This window comes from Fopius arisanus, unplaced genomic scaffold (assembly GCF_000806365.1).
Source record: "Fopius arisanus strain USDA-PBARC FA_bdor unplaced genomic scaffold, ASM80636v1 scaffold00130, whole genome shotgun sequence".
Lineage (NCBI taxonomy): Eukaryota > Metazoa > Arthropoda > Insecta > Hymenoptera > Braconidae > Fopius > Fopius arisanus.
In genome coordinates, this window is record NW_011887869.1 from 60,713 (window position 1) to 82,353 (window position 21,641).

The window sequence follows — 21,641 nt, forward strand, 5'->3', positions numbered from 1 at the left end:
CCTTCAAAATTTTTTCCTCTTTTTTTTCATTATTTTTTCATGCCAAATCCAGTGATTTTCGTGACCTCAAAACTTATCCCAAATTTTTATGTATTTTAGGCTAGAAAGATAAAATTTAAACAAAAGATGACGTTCTATAGGTAGTCCACCCGGGCCTTAAGGAAGAACAATTTTCGCGGTAACTCATGGAGAATTGTTCAGAAAAAAAGAAAAAATAATTTGCAAATATTCGTAATATTATATTTTTATAGAGTAACATAGGCTTAAAAAAATTGACCTGGGGAGTTTAGTGAAATAGTTGAAAACAAATAGCAAAATGAAAATAGAAATTTTACAGACTTGTTAATCTTACATTTTCTGGCCAATTGTCAAATTCTCGTGGAACAGAAGATTGACATCCACATCGAAATTACAAGATTCAATACACCACGTCATTCCGCCAACTACCTATAATATATAAAATTTATTTCGATAGTCAATTTGATGAAAATATTGATATTGATGAAAATAACCTTGTCGAAATTGGACAATCCTTTAATCCTCGCCCTGAAGTAGCCAGCCGCCACCAAAAGATCCACAATCTCATTGAACTTAACAGCCTGCTCTTCATCTTCTCGAACATCCGCCTGAAATGGAATTGAATCATTAGAAAAAGTAACAGCGACCAACATTCAATTGAGTTAATACAGTATATTTCTTAATTCACGTATTTAAAATTCGTGCCACTACCTCCACGACATCAGAAGGTGGAATTGAACACATGGACTTTTCATTAAGCATTCTGATCCTTCGAAAATGTTTGTAATCAATTTCTTAATAATAAAAAATAAATTTGTGGGTGGTACACTGGAGCGTAATCATCACGATATTTGTCGACAAGTTCCGCCAAGTCAATCACGTACGTAGCGTACGTATGAATAGAAACTTGTTCTCTACTTTATCGATTGGTCAACGACTCAATCGGTAAGAGATAATAATTTAAGATCTTTAGCTTACCGATATTATTTCGCCAAAATTAAATGCACTGAAAATAGCATTTCATGCAGAGAAATTCACTTATAATATATTTTCCCAATTTCTCAAGTTGCCAGGTGTAATTTTTCTTTTGAAACATTTTTTTTTAATGAAACTCATACGATTTTTAAAAAATAAATGCATGAATAGAGAACTATAACTGTTTGTTGAATCGACGAAAATGTGCCGATGGACAAATTGTGCATTTTGAAAAAAATATATATTATATAGTAATATTAATAAAGTTGACATTTTTTGTGACCAGATTTTAAAAAAAATAGGAATTGTAAATAATTGATAATAAACAACAAAATTTTCTGCAAATAGATTGATCGTGTATTGAATACAATAACATTTTCATTTCATGTTACAATGAAAAATAACATAACAGTACGCATTGAATCGAAAAAAAACAGGTACCAAAAACTCGTCTCACATGAATTTTTTCTACAGACATGATAAAAATTCCAAAAAGAAACTACCTCCCAAAAATTTAATGATGATTTCTCTCGCATGACATGGACGCATGAAGATGGCTAATATACCAGTTCTACCTTTAAACGTTGAATTATTTTTGTTCGTATTTCCAAACCTCGATGAAAACTATCTCAAAAATGTTTAACAATTTGTATCATACCATAAATATGACCAACAATTTTTTCCTACACAACTGTTATTAATTTATTCATTATCCTCTAAAGAAGCCATCATGTAATTTAATTCCAAAAACGAAATGTTCCACACTTGATTCTATATAAACGTCATATCCAAAAATATGTGCTTGCGTCGAAATAGTATATTATGCAACACGTGCGGAATATATTTTTTGACTCGTGGGAGGTTTGTAACACGAGCCGAAGGCGAGTTTTACAATCCCACGAGTCGAAAAATATATTACGCACGCGTTTCATACAAAATTTTATGTCATTGCGCCCGGAATCCGCGATTTAACCGAGCGAAGCGAGGTTAGAATCGCGTGATTACGGGCAACGATGGCATAAACTAATTGTCCAAATTCACACAGTCGATGACAGTAGAAAATCACTCAAAAAATCAGTCTGTCGGTACCGCTCAAATACTACTCTCATAATACATCATAAAAAAATTCGAAAAAAATCATCAACTTAATACTCTCTATCACTATAATTTTATTTCATTGAAATTTTGTATCTCTCATTAGTCTATCCTCCGCAGAAGCGAAGAAAATACTGGCGGGTCTAGACGGCGAAACTAATTTACGGAAGAATACATTAAAAAATGAAAACATCTCATCTGATAGAATTCTAACCTAGAGGCACAGTCCCGAGATTCTGGCTAGACCGGCTATTCACAGATGTAAAGGAAAATCAAGTTAATTGATCATTGAATTGCGTTACCTTCTCGGCCGTAAAGATAGCGTCCACTGAGACAGCCAGCATTATCATAAAATCCTGGCATCCCAGCCGCCATTAACGAGATAGAAGGCACAAAATGGAGCCGATTTGACATTTTTCCCTAAATCGAAGAGATCAACTCTCATTCATTAAAAAAAAAAACAAATGTTTTAGCATAGGAAGCTCAGTCGAAATCAGCAGCAGCCTACAGTTGCACTATTACTCGAGAGGTCCGGCTCTCGTGTCCTGTGACAAAAACAAAACTTAAGTAGAATAACCTTCCTTTTGTCATCTAAAATCCTAAAAATCCTACAGCGACACAACTCGCTCTATGCTCGATCATTACATAGACGTATAAATAATAAACATCGAGAGCCGTAGTTATGACCTTCGTTAACCATAAATGGCGCATGTGCAAGCCCCGAATTATCTTATTCGAGGCATCAATGAAAGTTATCGTTTGTATATTGATTATTGTTGTATGTTGTTGCTGCGTGCCGCGCATTTAACGCGAAATATGCAATCTATTTATTGAGACGCAGACATCACGTCGAGCGCATCAATTCTTGTCATCGTTAACGATTTCGAGAATACTTGTATAAGTACCGGTGACAAAGCCGAGAACACCAAATAGAATGATGAGAATGTTCTTCCAGAGTCTCCAGTTGTAACGGCCAAGACCGTTCTCTTGTTCCCAAACGGTGACAAGTTCGATGATAGAGGGGAACATGAGACCAAGTGTTGAGAGACAAACAGCACCCACGAGAGAAATAAAGGGACCCAAGTTGGGAACAGCGATGGCGATCCCCACTGTAAGGATAACGATTACGATTCTGACAATGTATTCCACGTAGAGTTTTCGCGCGCCAAAATGACATTTGAGATTTTTCCAGATGATCTCCATAGGGACGTAGAACTGGAGACCGTAGGTGAAGAAAATGGCAACGGCGATCATGAGTTTGACGGATTGGCCCAGGATCTCGTTATTGGGGAGGTCCAGAGTGATGGAGGCTTGAGTTAGCTCTCCGTACCGAAGATAACCGAAGAAGCCGACTGTGCTGTACAGAGTGACAACGCAGAACATTCCGATGTTGAGGACACCGGGGCAACCGATAAAGTGAGTTGGAGTCTTCATGTTGTTCTCCAGAGGCATAACCTAGTTTGTCAAACACCAAACAAATGACAAATTCTTTAATTTAATATATTAGCAATTCAAGCCGAATCATTCTATTTTATTGATTTATACAATGAAGTCATTGTATACAATAAAGTCATTATAATACTTACAACGCCGATTCCCTCCAAAGCAAAGATGGCAGTGCCGAAGAACAATGGCAGTTGGGAGAAACTTGCGATGTTATGTATTTCTTTATACTTGAACTGCTCAGTATCCCTGAAGATGTAGTAGAAAGTGATCCCCATACCGGTCGCTATGAGGGCATTAGCTAGCATGGAAAATGGTGCTAGATACTTTAAATTTCTCACCAAGCACAATAGGAGTAATGGTGGTAGAAGCATTGCCATGTATACTCGTACATCCAATTGATTTTCTGTATGATAATTGATGACTTCACTGAGATTCTTGGCTACGAATACTACATAGACGCAACAGCAGCCGAGAAGATCGATCACTAGAAATGAATTTATCGTTGCTCTGGAACCAATACAAAATCATTTCGTTAATCCAACTCAGCAGTGAAATATATGCATTTGAATTATCAATATAACGGAAATTTTTCATTTTCTATTACAAAGAAAATTATCACTTATATATTCGCATAATGTCTGTAGATAATTTTTCTAAAAAATCCAATGAATTCATCATTTCATCAAGGATTACCAATTTTAACTGTTGAAGGGATCGATTCGCACACTGTATGAGTTACTTCCTATGAGATAAGTGCAAATAAAAAATAAAAATTTACATGATCTTTGATAAAATAATTGACAGGGCGTAGAAAACGCTATTACCAGCATTTTACTATGAAAAATAATTTTTTATGACTTTTTATGAGTGTTGGAGGAAAGTTGAATAACTCACTTTGCAAGCCTAGCGTACTTCTGAACCGGTTCAGGCCCAACGAGAAAAGCCGCTTCAGCAACATCAGCGAATCCCAAACTCGGTGTTTGCGTACGTCTGCACAATGCATGTGCACACTTGACAAGTATATGTACGCAATATGTGCACACGGCACCGATGAAAAAAGTGGCAAATAGACCGAAGAATAATCCAGCATTCTTGAATGCCAGTGGCATGGCAAGAATTCCGGAGCCAAGACTACCCTTGAGCAGATGAATTAGGGTGTCGAGGTCGGAGGTTGGATGCGCTAACTTCCTGTGCTCAAATGGATCGTAAAGGGCTGCTTCTTCATCATTCGGACGCTCCACCAGGGGCAGGGTTGAGCCGTTCTGAACCGTTATTGGTACTTCATTTTTCTCACACTTGTATCTGTAATAGGAGGAGCATTAGTATGGTGCGTTGGAGGGCTCAATAAACATCAGAGCACAGCATACGTTAAAGGAAAAGACGTGATTTGTTTTTCGATACGTACGTGCTTATGCTTGATCATTTTTGAGCTTTTGGTTCATTACACTAAGTAACTTTGTTAAGTCTAATGAGTGTGTACTTAGGTTTACAATCATGAGTCTCAGGTTGCTCTCGCGTTGCACAAATTTTCGTGTTTCGGTAACTTCTGTTAAAGCTAATATTTTTTGTTTCATCAGGGATTGGGATAGGTCCTCTATTTGATGTTTCTATGTCAATTGTGTTCTGTGAGTATGTAGAAGCTGATGAGTAAGCCGCAGGTTGAAGGAGGGGGTAGAATCATTCAACAACTTGATGCTTTCCATCTTTAGGAAATTGTCAACTTTTTTGGCATTCAGAAAAATAAAGATTTTCTATCAACTTGTTGGATGATTACACCCGATCTTACATGTACATAGCATGTTATTAGTTCTGCGTAAAGACCATGATCATCGCTGAATGTGGAAAATTTTATATCATGCAAGAACAATGTTCTCGGGGTGAGTAAAGTTAAAGTAACTGTTAAACTTGAATAAAGAGAAGCCGTTTTTTTAAAATGATTTTTAAACGGATAACGGTTCGTTCGCTCCCTTCAATTCTCCATTCTCTCAAACGTTACCCCCTCTTTCTTTTGTCACCTAAGAGAAATAGTGAACAAAAAATATGAGTTACAGAAAACCATCACCATTCTCTAACTGAATTTGTTACGCTTCTGAAAAATTCCGACCGATTAATTTGAAACCCTGTCATGCCAATAGTGTACTCATGTATATCTTCTTGCAGCGTGTTTCAGGTAACAATTGATAATCTTTTATTTCTACTCCAATAAGTTATATAATTAAAAAAAAAGTCGTAAAAATTAACAAAATAATTTATTTATAATATATTAATGATATAAATGTAAATGGTAGATAGGTAGTGTAGGTACCCATTGAATTCTCCATAATGATGTTTGCCGGGTGGCCTCAATAATATATTTTTTTTTGTTTCTAACTTTATGAATTATTCGCCGCCCGAAGAGCTCAAAAAGCCTCGGCCTCGTGTCACGTGACACATCAGTTTCCCAAACACAGCAACACTCGTATGCGTTTGTGTGCGTGTTATTGACTTTTCTATACGTTTTTCATTCATTAAGATTATTCTTTGGATTTTTCTATAACACACACATGTTTTTTTATCTGCATTTGTGTTTTTGCGGGTGTCTCTCAGCTCTGGCCAACCACCGCACTGCATCAACCGACGCCGCCAGCGCCACCGACGCAGTACGACGACTAACAAGCCGTGTTTACTTATATTTCCACTTAACAACAAAAAAGGGTAACACACGTTAACCATTATAATTCACTTAAATAACAAGTGTCAGTTTTGCTTTTTTTTCATTTTTTTTGTAATCGAAAAATCGTCATGTGACCGTCTGTTTCTGTCGCAATTTCCTTGAGCTTTGTGTTAGAAATTTGTTTTTTTTTTGTTTTTCTTTTTAATTTTTCTATTATTGATTGATCTCCGAATGAATGCCCGGGCACTATAAGCACGTCTGGAATCATATAAATGCACATATTATACAGTAAAAACACATTTTTTTACCATCTAATTTTAATAGTACTGTTCATAATCTTTAATTTATTCTTGTATTTGACGTAAATTTTGAAAGGATATCGGCATACCGCATGATCACCATTCCATCCTGAATCATTGATAGAGTACTATTATCGATTTGACATAGCACTGAAGGTCTCCCAGCCGAGGTAGAGTGTAAGCATCTCAAGTTATTAGTCTATCCTTAACGGTTAAAAAAAAATTTGAGCGATTCGATACTATTTTCAAACTCCGACTCATCGACAACTTGTCACCCGATTGATGACTCAAGTTTTCCTTCTCTCACTATACATACACAACTGGAGCATTCTCTCCCACTTCAATCAATGTTCATTTATACCCCATTGAATTGAAATTAATCTGATTGGCTGATGGACATTGCGTGTATGATGAATTTCTGCACTTTGTTTTGATACACGAAATTATAAAAAAGCCTTGTCAGCGAAGCCATGCGCGATCAATTCATCAGGAAAACAATAAAAAAAAAACTAGCGATGATTAGGCATCAATTTTATTGTACACCCGCGCTTTTATATTATAATCACTCATCTGCGTTAACTGTTCCGAATTTAACATAACGTATTGCCACAAATATATCAACGTCTATACTATAACGGAGAGCGGCCGACATAACAGAAAAATCAGTTATATCGATAAATCTACAAAAGTGAAGGCTGCAATTAAATAACCAAATGAGATACCGAATCCTGATTATATGTTATATCAACACGTTATATAATCGGTAGCTTTCGTACGACCTAGACCGCATAAATCGCAGATATGAAACATAATTACTGATGACATTCATCCATTCTTCTGTGTTTATTACTATCCTGAAACGATATATTCGAATCGAATTGCAGTAATGAATTTAGCTTCGATGAAAAGATACCGTCTAAGCATGGCCAAGAATACCAAGAAGCTAGTACTCTATAATGCTATTTTATTTGACAAGAGTCCGAACGCGTGCATGACAACGCAATGTGTCTTCTGTCACGAAATATTAATCTGTAAGATTGTACTGTTAAAAAAATTACTCCTGGAATTTTATAGAAATTGCTTAGAATGTTTAAACACAACACATTCATATGGAATTTCCTGGTTATTATTACTGGTAAGACAGTGAGACTCTGACCTTTGAAGGCATTACAAATTTTAAAAAATCGTCTCTTGAAGTAAATGCAGAGATAGGACGGTATGTATATGGGCCAATGAAAGACAATTTGGTGTACTGTACAGTAGATGCTTGTTGATGGGCTTGTTGATGTTTACATGTAAACTGCAGTTAGCAAAAATTGAAAAAAAAAAAAAAGATATCCTTGTAAACCTAAATCTACCATTATAAAAAATAGCTTCGCGCACATCATATAACTGGAATGCACCTAAATTTGGCCCGATTGAATGTCAACGTTACTGTGGGCGTTGTCCTACGTCTTCCGTAAATACGCATTACTGTTATTCCATCGCTCAACACAGCTCATGAAGAACTAGTGAAACACATGCAGAAAAAAACAATTCTTATTGTTTAAATTGTTTAAACTATAATAAAGTTAGGAGACAGTGGTTGATCCATTGACGTTCTCACTAGATGATCCAGTTGTGTGAAATTTGAATTCTTAATAAGATGGCGACGATCAGGCGGTATGCATGGCAAAATAATAATTAAAAAAACATTTATGCATATGGACATGTAATTCATGAGAAAATGTTCTTTTCAATAACGAAATGGTTTGCTTTTTCTTGCACAAAAACGATCAAATAGATTGATTAAATTGGTATTGAATTTAGTACACGAGGTAAAGTAAATATGATAATGAACAAAATGCACATATATGATCCTCGGTTAAACTCACGTTCCGTACGTAATGTTCCGAGGGGAAATTGTATTGCGAATTGTAACCGAACTGACACTGAAATTCCCTGTATTTGTTTCATTGTTGAAGGAAGTTTCTCCCATTGAGTTATAATCCTTATATCTGTGAGTTTGCCTGATCAAAGTAAGATCGTATATTAGGAGAGTACCATACAGTATGAAAAAAACAAGTTATTCAATGAAGACAAAAGCAATATGGTAAAAAATAAGAAAAAAAAACAATTAATGAAATATCTGATGATATATCTGATCCATAACCCCACCGGATCCAATCCATTATGCAATTTCCACTCGGTCAGGTATGAATCTGTACATTTTTTTGAAAAACATCAAAATGAAGCGATGATCGGTCGTGGCAAATCACTGTAGCGATCCCTCTCTCAGATGCCCGTCGTTGACCATATCTCGTTATTAACAGTTTCTCTACATTATCAATGTTACTAGCATTTCTGCATTGAATTAAAAATCGGTAAATTAACACTTACTTGACAAGAACCATGTCTGAAAGTTCTGTTTTCACTCCTTGCTTCTTAGGGTCATATTCGGCGATCATTGGACGCATGGGGGTGCGCTGAAATGATACAAAAGACGTCCTTCAATAATACAGTTTAGAAATGCAGCAACCCAATCAAGATACGACCATTAAAATGAATAAGTGAAATGCAGGAAGTGAGACTTGACGGATGAATCCAATAGTTTAATCTGCAAATGAGACGAAATTGCTTTGGGGATCGTCAAACGACAGTTATGCAATCAGTTGTGTAAAGTATCACCGGTGACCCACAGCGATGATACTCCGACAAAATTTATCCATATTCCCGCATAGCTTCATTACCCCTGAGTTTTCAATGTTATAAAGTACTTGTATTATCGGTGAATTATATTACGGCTAACTACAGCTTGTCTATTCATTTAAAAGAATGACAACAGCATGACAGAACACTTCTTGCATTACACAAACTGATATTGATGAAAATAAAATATAGAATGTCTTATCAACCTGTCCTCGAGCGTCATCATCCAGACAGCTGAAAGAGAGTGAGCTCATCTCTACGTCAAAGCCAATGGTACTATTACCGAGTTCATCGAAGGAATACATTTTGCAAATTCAAACGAGGAAAAACCAAGGGAGAACGAATTGTAGTATTCCAAGAAAACTCGACCACTTTTAACTCATTATGAGAATTTTATCCGACAAGTTGGATTTTTCCTCATCCCCATTAAACGTCCTAATAGTCATTAATGTAACGAATAGCACTGTTGTCACAGAAGAGAGCGTTGATCACGTCTTTATCACGCGGATAAAATCAACGCGGAACGTTAAGGCCAATCCCGACCCGGATCAATGAGATTTAATTGAGCGCGTAACTTGATGAATCTCAATTACTTCCTACACACAACTCAATGTACTTGACGATATAATGACAGGTTATGGGGAAGTCCACTTCGATATCATTACGGTAACTATCGAGGCATCAGCTATTGTAAGCGCAACAATATATCCACATGTTTCCTTGTGCAGGCAAGTTGCTTGATGTCTAAAGACAAGAAGCGGAATGAGAGACACTAGTTTAAACTAGCTAGTATGATACCTTCGGTCAAATTGTAATCGTGTGTACACTGTGCCGACGCGGGCGTACAAACTCACAACGACACACCATCAAGCTAAACAGTATTATGACCACTATCTCTAGTTTGTCTTTTGAGACGCAGAATGCTAGCTACTGCTTGCCAAAGCGTTTGAGAATGTCCCGAGGACGTGGGGCTCTTAATATATACTATTCTAACTCAGACATAAGTCCGAATAGGAGTTACCGCGCAGCGAAAATACGAAGAGCAAACTACGGATACCACGTGAGTATGGAGATCATTTGTGATAGGTGATCATTGGCCATCATGGACTCATCGTCAATCAGTGTCCATCATCGTTAATCAATCCTTTATCGTTTGTCCTGTCGTTCAAGCTGATCATATTGAATTCAAATACTCAGCGCATTCAAAAAAACATCTACACCAAGAAATATTTATATGAAAGGCTCTCAAAGAATTTTTTGCCGCAAAAACTCTGAATTTTAAACTTCAAAATCTTGAATGATTATCTATTTTTGTGTACGCCGGAGGCGCCACAAAACGAGACAGCCAAAAATTCTCTCTTATCTGTGCCAAAAGAAATGTAGGTAGCTCAACAAAGGAGGATGTTAATCATACCGATACACGTCATAAGTACGTCGTCACCATGTGGTGAATATGTACATATTTTCTTGGTAGTATTTTTAGAATTTGCGGTGCACGAATTCATTAGCACCATCATGATGCAACAATATTTATGTTTGCCTAAAACTGAGCTAATCTTGAATGTTCAGATTATCATCAATCAACAATATTTTTGGACCATACGTGTAATTGTATAATGTACGGATTTTCACGTCCGAGTGACTATTTTCGAGTCTCGCGAAACATCTTGTCATTATGCCAGATTGGAAAAAAAATAGTGAAATAATAGGGATCTATCTATTTCCTATTTATTCTATTTTTTTCATCATCAAGCAACAGTAACTTAGTTGCTAGGCAAATAGATTTTTCTCGTAATGAAGATGTGAACCATCAGTGGAATGATTATTGGGTTTGGGTGTTTGGTGAGGTCATAACGATTACACGATATTACTGGTAAGGATTCAATTGGCGTCGCGAATTTCATTAGGTATTTGTAATAGCGGCATATAGCAATTGCGCTACCGATGACCAACGCTGGAGTCAATCTTAGTGAATTTCGTCCACAATGATTTACTTTAGCAATTAAACTCTAGGCTCAACTGTTAATGAAAAGTTCTTATTGTCAATGAATTATTCATCAAAATCAATATTATAGGACAATAGAGGATTATGATTTATAATCAAAACCTGCGTCCGACATTTACGAGTACTACACGGAGAAAAAAATACCGGATAAATTACGGAACTTTCACGTATTCGTGGGGTTACCTTGCTTTTCGGGGAAAAGTACTGGAGGTACCGTAAAATTGTCCTGAAAGTTTCGTAAAAATTCCTGCTCGCTACGAAAATTTGTACGGAACTTACAGTATTTTTCTCCGAAAACCAAGGTCACCAAGGTCAAGGTCACGAATACGTGAAAGTTCCGTAATTTTTCCGGTATTTTTCTTTCTGTGTAGGAATACTGCCTTCGAATACTGCCAGAGAATTCACTCAAATGCATAGAAATTCGTGCATTTTCAATGATGTTATTACCAGCCGTAACTACTTCATACAGCATAATAAGTCTTGCCTATCACGAATCGCGAGACACGTGTCGTATGATAACAATTTTGACAATTACCAGAGCACACAGACAATTGTTGGATTTGGTTGTTATCACAAGATGAACTATGTCAAATTATCTCGCCAAGATTTTTCAATTAGTCTCATGCAAACCCACATACCATTCCGTAATTGGAAAATCAAAATGATTAGCGATCATAAACAAAAAAATTAATCTGAAATTCAAACTGTCTGCACTTGCGGAAATGAAAACAACGAAAACATGTATGTGCAAATAGATGAGAATGACCGAAGTACAAGAACAACCGCTTGGAAAAAAAAATAAGAAAACCAATCTAAAAAAGATCATGATGAACAAAGTACAGAAGGGTAGCAGCAATTGATACCATTTGAGCATCCAATCTGTCAGCAATGACAGATTAACAAATTTTTCACTTGGTAATGCGTCATCTCTTCATGATGTAGTCAGGAATCAGTGCATAATGACAGTAGCTCCTGGAGCATCTAATGTTAATTTGTTGAATGGAGTCGAGATCATCAAACTCTGTTGACCTTTCAATTTTCTTGTAAGCTAATAAACTCTCATCAGTCCTCAAATCAATCGTTCAAAATGGTCAAAGTTTTTTTCTTCTACTTAAAGTATTCGAATCTGCATATAACATTTATTAACATTATCGATATACTACTGAAAAATGATTAATAAACATTTGGAGTCAGTTCGACTTGAACACTTTTGCATTATGTAAAAAGAAGAGCAAATGAGCCGTGGAACTCCTCAGTCGATTTAACAATAGTATATTTTTGTGTATCCCGATTCGGGCAATGCCACAGCATATGGTGAAAATCTTGGGATGCTGCACTACATGAGCAGCTCAATTCATTGGCAATTGATCCTACCCGGTGTCGAGACGTTGCTAGATGATAACGGTTTGCTCTGAAACGATCGACACTTATCAACAAAAACTTCTTTTGCTAGTCGATATTATTTAACTTAATATTTGGCGCTTTTCCTGTTATTAATATTCAAAGCTTGTGTAAAATATCTCATCTATTTTAGAATAATTTCTGTAATGTGTATAAGAAATGGGGAGCTTGGTCGAAGTTGATGATAACCCGAAGTTGGTGGTAGAATTGCCGCGGAGATTTATAAACCAACTGATGAAGTCAAAGAAGTTCAATAATATTCTGTCAAATCATGTGCAATTACGGTTCTTGGACAATTTGAACTCTCACGCATGGTGAATGGACTTTCAAATGATTTCACTTTAACCTATCCGAATATTCTGTTGATTTGCTGGGTTACTACCGTAACTATTGAATAGCGTTAATGTTAACCTTGTGCGAATCATACGTGAATTCCTTCTCGGCCTCGTAAAAACAAAACGAACGCGACTGTTTCGTCCACGTGGCCGGCTTTTATGCTCGGCCTTCGGTGAGCGTTGATCATTATTGCTCCGGAACGTATGACATCACATTATAATCTTATCAGATAGCTTTTCGAGTTGAGGGTAATAACTACACGTGGTAACGTTTTCTAAAATCTCATCTAAGTCTTTTCATTTCTCACCACATAGTATAACTTATGATTACTCCTTTGTACGTACCATTATAAAAGTCGGCCGACTGCTAATAAGTGAATGAAGTACCGTAAATAAACATATGATAAGATATATTTGAATTCATATTGGTGCGAATAAAAACGACAAATGACTCTTAAGTGAACAGCAACAGACATTAGACGTTCAAATCCATTTTTACTTGATGTTAGGAAAAATTATATCAAAATCGCTTAAGAAATTGAGCCATAATAATTACGGAAAAATTGATGATTGTTGCATCGTTTTTATTTTATGACAATTTGCTCCCAAATCGAAGACCTATTTGGACGATTTTTATTTGATATTTTCATATATAGGCGAAGTCAAAGAACATAGCGGACTTTGCCCTAAGAATTTGAATAAAGAAAATCGATTGATTCGGCGTCTTCACCGACAACTACTTGAGGTTTAGTAATCCTGGATTGGTCACTAAGGATATCCAAGTATATTAAATTCTTCAACTTTTTTTCAAATAAAATTGTAGTTTCACGCAAAATATTGCTATTGCTAGACTTTCTTTTAATTGTTAGGTAGACTTTTTGGGAATTTTTCTAATCTGACATCGTGAATATTTTTTTATTTCATTCTCCACTCGACTTTTGTTGATCTTCAATGCAATTTTTCCCAATTATTTACCCGGAAACTTATGTTTTTCAATGCCCCCCAAAAAAAAACTAAAAAAGCGTTAAATGATGAAAAAGGAAATGCTTTGTAAAGCAAAGTACTGTTGTTTACACTTAAATTATAAAAAGTGGATCTTTTTAAGAATATTTTAGAGCAGTTAATGAAAGTCTACGTTTGACAAAACTTGTGAGACAAAGAGTGAAGAAAAGTGGTCTTTCTCTAATTTGTTAAAAACTCGATAAAACATTGCATGACTCTTCCATAACTCAGTTGCATAACCATACAGCTACCACAAACTTTTCATTGATGTAAATATTTTAGTTTCAAATGTATAATTCAAAATTTACGCGCAACGAGTCGAATCAGATATTTTCCCATTCAAGAATTTTCTATAGTTTTTTTACTATGACATTGGTAGCAGTGTGTTGTAAAATTGAGCATGAACAGCATGAATAAATAACGTGTAGAAGTATTAACTGTGAAATGCGTAGAATTTGATATTTCACGAGAAGAACCAAAACACAAGAAATTGAAGGTTACGGGAATAACCATAAGAAATTGATGAAGTTTCCTTAGAAAACTGAATCAAGGACTTTTGTCGAAAATAAGTAATACATTTTTGCCGAATAATACAGTGCTTTTCTATTCTATTCAGAATAGAATTTTTATTTTTTCACTTTCGGCGTTGATGGATAGCCATACATAAAATAACATACCAATGCCTATGCACTGTAATCACTCTAAGTGAAGGGAGAGAAAAATACCCGAAAAATTATGGAACTTTTACGTATTCGTGGGGTGACCGTCGCTTTCGGGGAAAAATACTGTAAGTTCCGTAAAAATTTTCGTAGCGAGCAGGAATTTTCACGAAACTTTCAGGACAATTTTACGGTACCTCCAGTACTTTTTCCCGAAAAGCAAGGTCACCCCACGAATACGTGAAAGTTCCGTAATTTTTTGGGTATTTCTCTCTCCGTATGGATTCCCCGAAATTCCATTAAACAAGATCTTGAATTAAAATGTATTTTGTTGCAATGAAGAAAACAGCTGAAGTGGGTTTTTTGCAAGTGTGTTGATAAATATAATGAAATCATTAACTCAGATATCACAATTAATTGATGACCTTAAATTATTGTCACTATTTATACCATTAAATTGCTAGATCTCAAATGCGATGGATTATTTGAATTATCTGAAAATTAATTTGCAGCCGTTCACAAACTGATCATCACATATTGAAACCATAAATAGTCCCCAACACTCCAATCAATAATGTCGAATCACTTCCAATCCACGCTATAGATAACAAAGTTCAAACTCTGATCAATTGTCTAGATTCTTAATAGGTTACTAATAGCGTGTCGATGAAAATGGAACGTCCAACTAGTATAAACCGGTAATAATTTCTAATAAAATGGCCCAAAGTCCAATGGTCAATCAGTATCAGTACCAAATCAATTGTCTCTTGGCTATGGTTAACATTGAAACGAATTGAAACATTTGAATTCAATGACGTCATGCAATACATTCAATACTTTTTCTGTGAGGTAACAAAACAATACTTAATAAACAAACAATACTTATAATAATACTTTTTCTGTGAGGTAACAAAACAGAGTCATCCATTAAAAATTATCCATCAAACTGCCATTTTTTGATGATAAGATTTCTCATAAGATACCGCTACGATGATTAACTTATTCTTATATGTCTCATTGATGCTTTCTTCACAAGCAATAAAAGCGTGACGTAAAAATTGTCTTCACGGCGTCCGTGTCATACAGTCAGTTATTTTTAGCAGAATAACAATTGCACGTCTATTCATCATATACCGTATTTGCTATATTATCCCGCTTATTTCATGCAAATGACAGGCTCAAAATTGATTAGCGCATTTTTGTATTTTCCATGTGTTCTCTTACGGAAAGAATATATATGCGGACATATATCTTAGTTATATTCACTTGCATTTCGGCCAAAAATACAGAATGCCAGATATATGTTAGATATAAGTGGACACATATACGTATGTCAATTAAGAACATTTCCCATGACTACCACGTGAATGTCCCACAATAGTAATATTACACTCGACAACATTTTGAAAAAATATTAATAAAAAATAAGATAAAAAATATTACAGCACAAAAATACCACACTACAACATATCACGAAAAATCGCGACTTCTTAAAAATATACTACTGAAGGAAATCATTCAATGGCAACCATCACATTAGCAATGAATGACAAATTCAACAGAAGCCCTCCATACAAATTGAAATATGAACTATCTGAAAAAACCAGAGGCAAATAGCTACGGCATGGGGGTCTAAATAATAGATTTTGTTTTGGCAATTTTTTTTCGTAAGACGAGATGGTTCGATTGCGTAGCGAAATGGCAAAGGGGAATTAGTGACTTTGGCTCCCGGCAGAAATTTTATTTATATTATAAACTTCCAGGCTGACACCTGAAAAGTACAAAAATGCGTTTCCCAGGTCCTGCACTTGAAAATAATATATTTGCGGGATATTAAAATAATGTTGTTCACACGGGTGGTATTGGCATTAGATCCGAGAGCGAGAATTGCCCAACCAAGAGAGGGAAAAAACCCCATCCCAGAAGCCCAGATAATATTTTTCCGTAATAATCTTCAAGTTTTCGAGTTTCGGAAAGTATTTAGTATGAATTCTCAAACGAGAAGTTGTGAGAAGCAGTTGAAAAAAATTGACTTAAAGTCATGTTAAGATGACCCAAAATATAATTAAACTTGAATATTTGATGTTGATAAAAATTGTTGCCCAAAAAAGTTTTTCTTATATGTGTCCTTGCATTTAGGATCCCACTCACAGATTTTCACGTGATTTAGATGTCGTAATGACGAGAAAGGAAGCGTAAATTAAGGGGTCGGATCTCATAATTCACTAAGTCGAAACTTGTAATTCACCATATTGGTCCTCGTAATTGACGAGTTTGGAATCGTAACTTACGACATAAAAATGATAATTTACGGCATTTCTGGGTGTAATTTCCGTGGTTTTAGCTCCTAATTTACGTTCACAAACTCGTAACATATTAGGTCAGAAATCCCATAAATTACGGTATAAATCTCGTATTTTAAGTATAGTGTTTTCTGTGTGTACTTGAAATAATTGTAAACTTTGAAAGTAGTAAATTTATGAGGCGCTGCGAAGCACAAGGGCTCTGCTCCAAATTAGGTGAGCTACTCATATTTTGAACTGGGCATAAAAGCGCGAGACGGCCATACTCTGTAATCCTCGTACTTCCTCTTATTATGTCATGAATAAAAGTTCCAAAAACCATTGAAATGAGACATAAAAAATAGGGAGCGAAAAAAAAAGTTCTTATGTTAAATATAAAAGCCTAGCTCAGTTTTTCACAAATACATCTGTATTGAAGAGAGATAGCCGAATTTATTTAGCCCTTCCCATTTACCACCAGTTCTTCATGGACATCTGCAAACAAGGGGCCGTGGAAAAATTTCGATAATTGAAAAAAAAATTAAGCTCTCCATCCCAGTACCCTCTCATCCCCAGAGTATATTTAGATGCGTGTCAACGGTAATGTCTTTGTAACCGTCAGAATGAAATTGTACCACATGCTCTGAGGGGCTATTCATTGGTAAATCACTGTACCACACTGAATTGACATTACATGAAATCGGCCCTGAAATTATTGAAGTCATGGGGTTTCAAGGACTTCAAATTATTTCATATGGAATCACTTTAAAATCACGTTGAATCAGCAGTCATTGTGTCATGATATTCGACAACCAATAACCCCTCGACACGTCCCCTTATATATACCTATCACTTGGATTGAAATTCCAGTCAGTAATTTCTATAATAAATTAATTTTCCTGTTTGTGGTCTATTGACAGTGGATAATATTTTTTTGTAATATTTAGACGTTATAATAATATTCTACAATATTGACAACTGACGCATGATGTACTATATCTGTACTGTAATATTTAAAGTGTTCACTTAAATTTCCGACTCAATTTAAAAGAGGTTATTGAAGTATGGATGTAAGTGAATGAATAAATCCAGAAAGGCAGTGAAATACTATAAAATATTGTTTACTAGCATGAGGAAGGCACGTCTTAATTTGAGGACCGTTGTCTAGGAACTGAAGGCTATAACAAAGGGCGAACTCTCTCAGCAAAACGAAAAACAGAAAAACAGTTTGATGACTCAAAAGGAACACAGTCCTTTATTAAAATTTCAGCATATATTTAGAATTTGGAGAAGCGGCGCTTTCGAGAGCGGAGTACAACCGATAGTAAATTAGTCCCTTGGCAGCGCTGTTTCCCAGAATGTCGTAAGTTGGTGTCGAGTGATTTTTCTAGGATAATGAAAGAGCTGTACATATTCCAACGGATTTGACCTCATTCTCTTGTAAAGTTAACCGAAAAAATTGGATAGCACAAATTGTTATTTCAAATTTTGCTCAGAGTATTTCCTTTTTGTAGATCATACTTCTTGGAATGTTTGTGTAAGCAAATTCTCAGATATTTAAGTTTATTAAGAAAAATCGAAAAATCCACTAATTCATCAGTTTCGAATGGCGAGAAACGGAAGTAGAACGTAGACGCGACAATCGTCCGACATAAATCGCGATATACTTTCGCAGAGTTCTTACTCGACCTCGCCAAATAGACTTCCCACCACGAAACCCTACAATACAGACAGACATTGTCAACTTAAAACAACAACAGTATATCCTTGAGGCATTGACTTCATTTTCATACGTTATCGGATAGTTAAAAGCCCCTGAAACTCGTCTCTACCAACACGTTTTTTTTATTATTTAACTGAAAAAAAACTTGAGCGAGGTCACATTGTCATGATTCTGGCAGGTTTTCCGAACACCAGCAAGTGATTTATTTTTTTTACGTAGAAATATTTGAACATTGGTTATCAAAATTTCAAGCTTCAAAAACGCTTATAGTAAAGACGTACAAATCGTGAAGTTTTTCTCTATCGAAATCTAGGTAAACTGGCTGATCGGAAATCTCTCATTCGGAATGCTCAATGGATCGCATCTAATTTCTCACTTTTTTCAAAGCGCACTAGTTTATTCTTCAGTCATAATCGCTTTTATCATAATTTGAGTGCTATAACGTTGTCCATAGCTAAAGACCGAATGGATATTAATAATAAAAAATAGTATCATACAAAAACCCAAAAAATGAACTTCCAAATCATATCGGAAATGCATAATTTTTTGCTCATACAGGCGCTGAAAATCTGGCCGACTCTAAAACCTCTAAGGTAGACGTGACTTCATATTTCCTGCACGGAGAGAAAAATACTGGAAAAAATACGTAAAAAGTTGCGTAAAAATTCATGTGTGAAAGGTAAACGTGGGGCAAAATATAAAATCGAAAAAAGTGCCGATCATACAGAACATTTTACCATTCGGTCGGTAAAAAGTCACATTTAGAGGTCGAAAAATTACGGTACGCAGTTCCGTAAATTTTGCGGGGACTGGAAAGTACGATTCTAACCTCACTTTGCTCTACGAGAATAAAATAGTCTAGAGTCTAGGAATTTTTCAATTCGGTCACGTAAAAATTACGGTACGTCACGTAAAATTTTAATGAAACCGGATAATTTTTACGTTACTCGGAATAATTTCTACCGGAACTGTGGTAAATTTTGCAAGTTCGTAGGAAGTGACGTGACAGTCACGTAAATTTTCCAGAGCAAATAATAAAATTGACTGTTCCTCTCTCATTTTTTCCCAAATTCTCCAGTAAGAAACAAGGAAATGACACTCCAGCCCACGATTACGTGATTAGTCACGTAATTTTTGCTGTATTTTTCTCTCCATGTGTTGTTCAAATAGTCGTAACTTAAGTTTAATTTTGTTTTTCGAAATACGTGGATGACATCGGAACCATTCGGAAGCTCACTTAAAGAACTTTTGAAAAGATATATGTAATTTATATATAAGAGCGGGAGGCATTGAGGACTAAAATTATCAAGTGACTGGGATGGACAACGATTTTTTAAATAAGGATTTCTTATCCTCCATTCATTATTTTCATTTGTGATAATCAATTTTTATATTTTATTCATTTCTCATCATTTCCAAGTGCCAAGAAGTATATTGGATTTTATCTGTCATATGTAGGTAGTGGATTATTTTCATAGTTTGGATAAAAAAAAGAAAACCCTTGAAAAAACGATTTAAAGAATGAAGGTAAATGGAGAATCGAAAAGTAATAAATGAAAACTTTTTTTTAATAACAACACTAAAAAAATGTTTAAGGTGCGTTTCGAACAAATATGTACAGCAGAATTCGATGGAAACAGGCAAAGTTATCTCTAAAACTAAATTTCAATGAATCAAGCTCTAACAATTATCTTCAAAATGTACACAAATATTTGAAAATACGTTTTTTGTTACCTTCTGATTAAATTCTTTTATTGTTTCGCCTGTTCAATAAGTTTTATGAAATTTCTCAAGAATAATTGGAATGTACTATACAATTGAATAAGTCTGATGTGATAATTAATTACATTCGTTCAAAAATCCGGAGTTATATAATCAATTTCCCCCACACCTAGTCCTAAATAGTCTTTTAATGTTCTATTAAACATTCAGATTTTATTTAAATGTTTACTACAATTAATTTTCAGAGAAACGCTGATAAATTGCCCTGATAGGACGTGAATTTATGAATTGTGATTGTTACATCAAATGAAAAACTGAGTAGAATGGAGTTTTTGGTTTTTAAATTAATTCCCATAAAGATGTATATTGGAAAACACAATACAGTTTTGAGAAATGGAAACTTGAATAATTCCGTTGGCGTTTGTAAAAATCATTGTGCTGATTTTTTTTCCGTGCCACGTGCATGACACGTTCTCGTCAAGCGCCACCTGCTATTCAAATAAATAGCTGAGGACGGAAAAGTATAAGATAGGCTTAAGGAAGGAAAATGACATTACAATGGCAAATGATCGGTGCACGAGGAGCTTAAGACATTGTCAAACTGTTGGCGAGAAAAGGAACGAAAGAGACCGCAAAAATGCGGCGACCCTTTCCCCCGTCTCGGCGACGGTCGGGCTGAATGCAATGAAATGGTCAGGACAGAAAAGGAAGTGAGTGGAAGAAAGAAAGAGCTCAGGTGGTGGAAATTTCCATGACGTATCAGACCAACCGACGCTCGCGGCCTTCCCGGCGAACCGCATGTTAAACCTTAAGTGTCTACTCATTTTCAACACCGGTACAACTCATCACAGATAAATTAACTAGCCAAAGTTGAAGTCAAGGTTCGATAAACTACTTTAGGTAGATTACCACCATTTTGTCCATATCGAAAAATAGAAATTACTACTGGGGTTTCTACGTAATTAACAATTTGGTGGCGCCATCTATCGACTATCATGTAATATGGTCTCATAAGGGTCCAACACTGTATCTACAAGTTGTTCTATTTTCATCAACTAGTTAAAAAAATTAACAATAATCAGATCTTCATTCATATTTTTCAACAATCAGATGCATTTTCTCTCTTTGAAATTATGATTTCTTAGCTTTCTTCTTAAAATGCTCTAATGTGAGAAATTTTAATTCCTAATTATATAGATCGAAGAAAATAAAAGAAAAAAGGCCTTAAAACCACCCTTTTTTAGAAATCAATTTCATGTATTCATTTTCCAAAATTGAACTTCACTCTATGTTTTATCGGAATGCAAGATATAATTCATAAATTATTAGATTATTGTG

General features: G+C 35.4%; 2 protein-coding genes across 5 annotated transcripts in view; both read right to left on the reverse strand.

Annotated features, from left to right (window-relative positions):
- fidipidine (coiled-coil domain-containing protein 93) overlaps positions 1 to 879 on the reverse strand; it is a 5,507-nt gene extending 4,628 nt beyond the window's left edge. Inside the window, exons 1-3 of one of the 2 annotated variants that reach the window (XM_011313791.1) lie at positions 730 to 879; positions 513 to 626; positions 353 to 447 (exon numbers count right to left, since the gene is read on the reverse strand). In XM_011313791.1, coding sequence (XP_011312093.1) covers positions 353 to 447; positions 513 to 626; positions 730 to 780 — 260 coding nt within the window. In that variant the 5' untranslated portion in view covers positions 781 to 879. Of the gene's footprint in view, positions 1 to 352; positions 448 to 512; positions 627 to 729 lie in introns of those variants that run through there. The other variant, XM_011313792.1, reaches the window with a different exon arrangement.
- A 1,140-nt stretch (positions 880 to 2,019) lies between these two features.
- LOC105271962 (proton-coupled amino acid transporter 2) overlaps positions 2,020 to 21,641 on the reverse strand; it is a 23,147-nt gene continuing 3,525 nt past the window's right edge. The window contains exons 1-6 of one of the 3 annotated variants that reach the window (XM_011313797.1): positions 9,381 to 10,111; positions 8,866 to 8,951; positions 8,361 to 8,495; positions 4,429 to 4,836; positions 3,675 to 4,041; positions 2,020 to 3,543 (exon numbers count right to left, since the gene is read on the reverse strand). In XM_011313797.1, the coding sequence (XP_011312099.1) occupies positions 2,947 to 3,543; positions 3,675 to 4,041; positions 4,429 to 4,836; positions 8,361 to 8,495; positions 8,866 to 8,951; positions 9,381 to 9,479 (1,692 nt within the window). In that variant the 5' untranslated portion in view covers positions 9,480 to 10,111 and the 3' untranslated portion in view covers positions 2,020 to 2,946. Of the gene's footprint in view, positions 3,544 to 3,674; positions 4,042 to 4,428; positions 4,837 to 8,360; positions 8,496 to 8,865; positions 8,952 to 9,380; positions 10,112 to 21,641 lie in introns of those variants that run through there. The other 2 variants (XM_011313798.1, XM_011313799.1) reach the window with 2 other exon arrangements.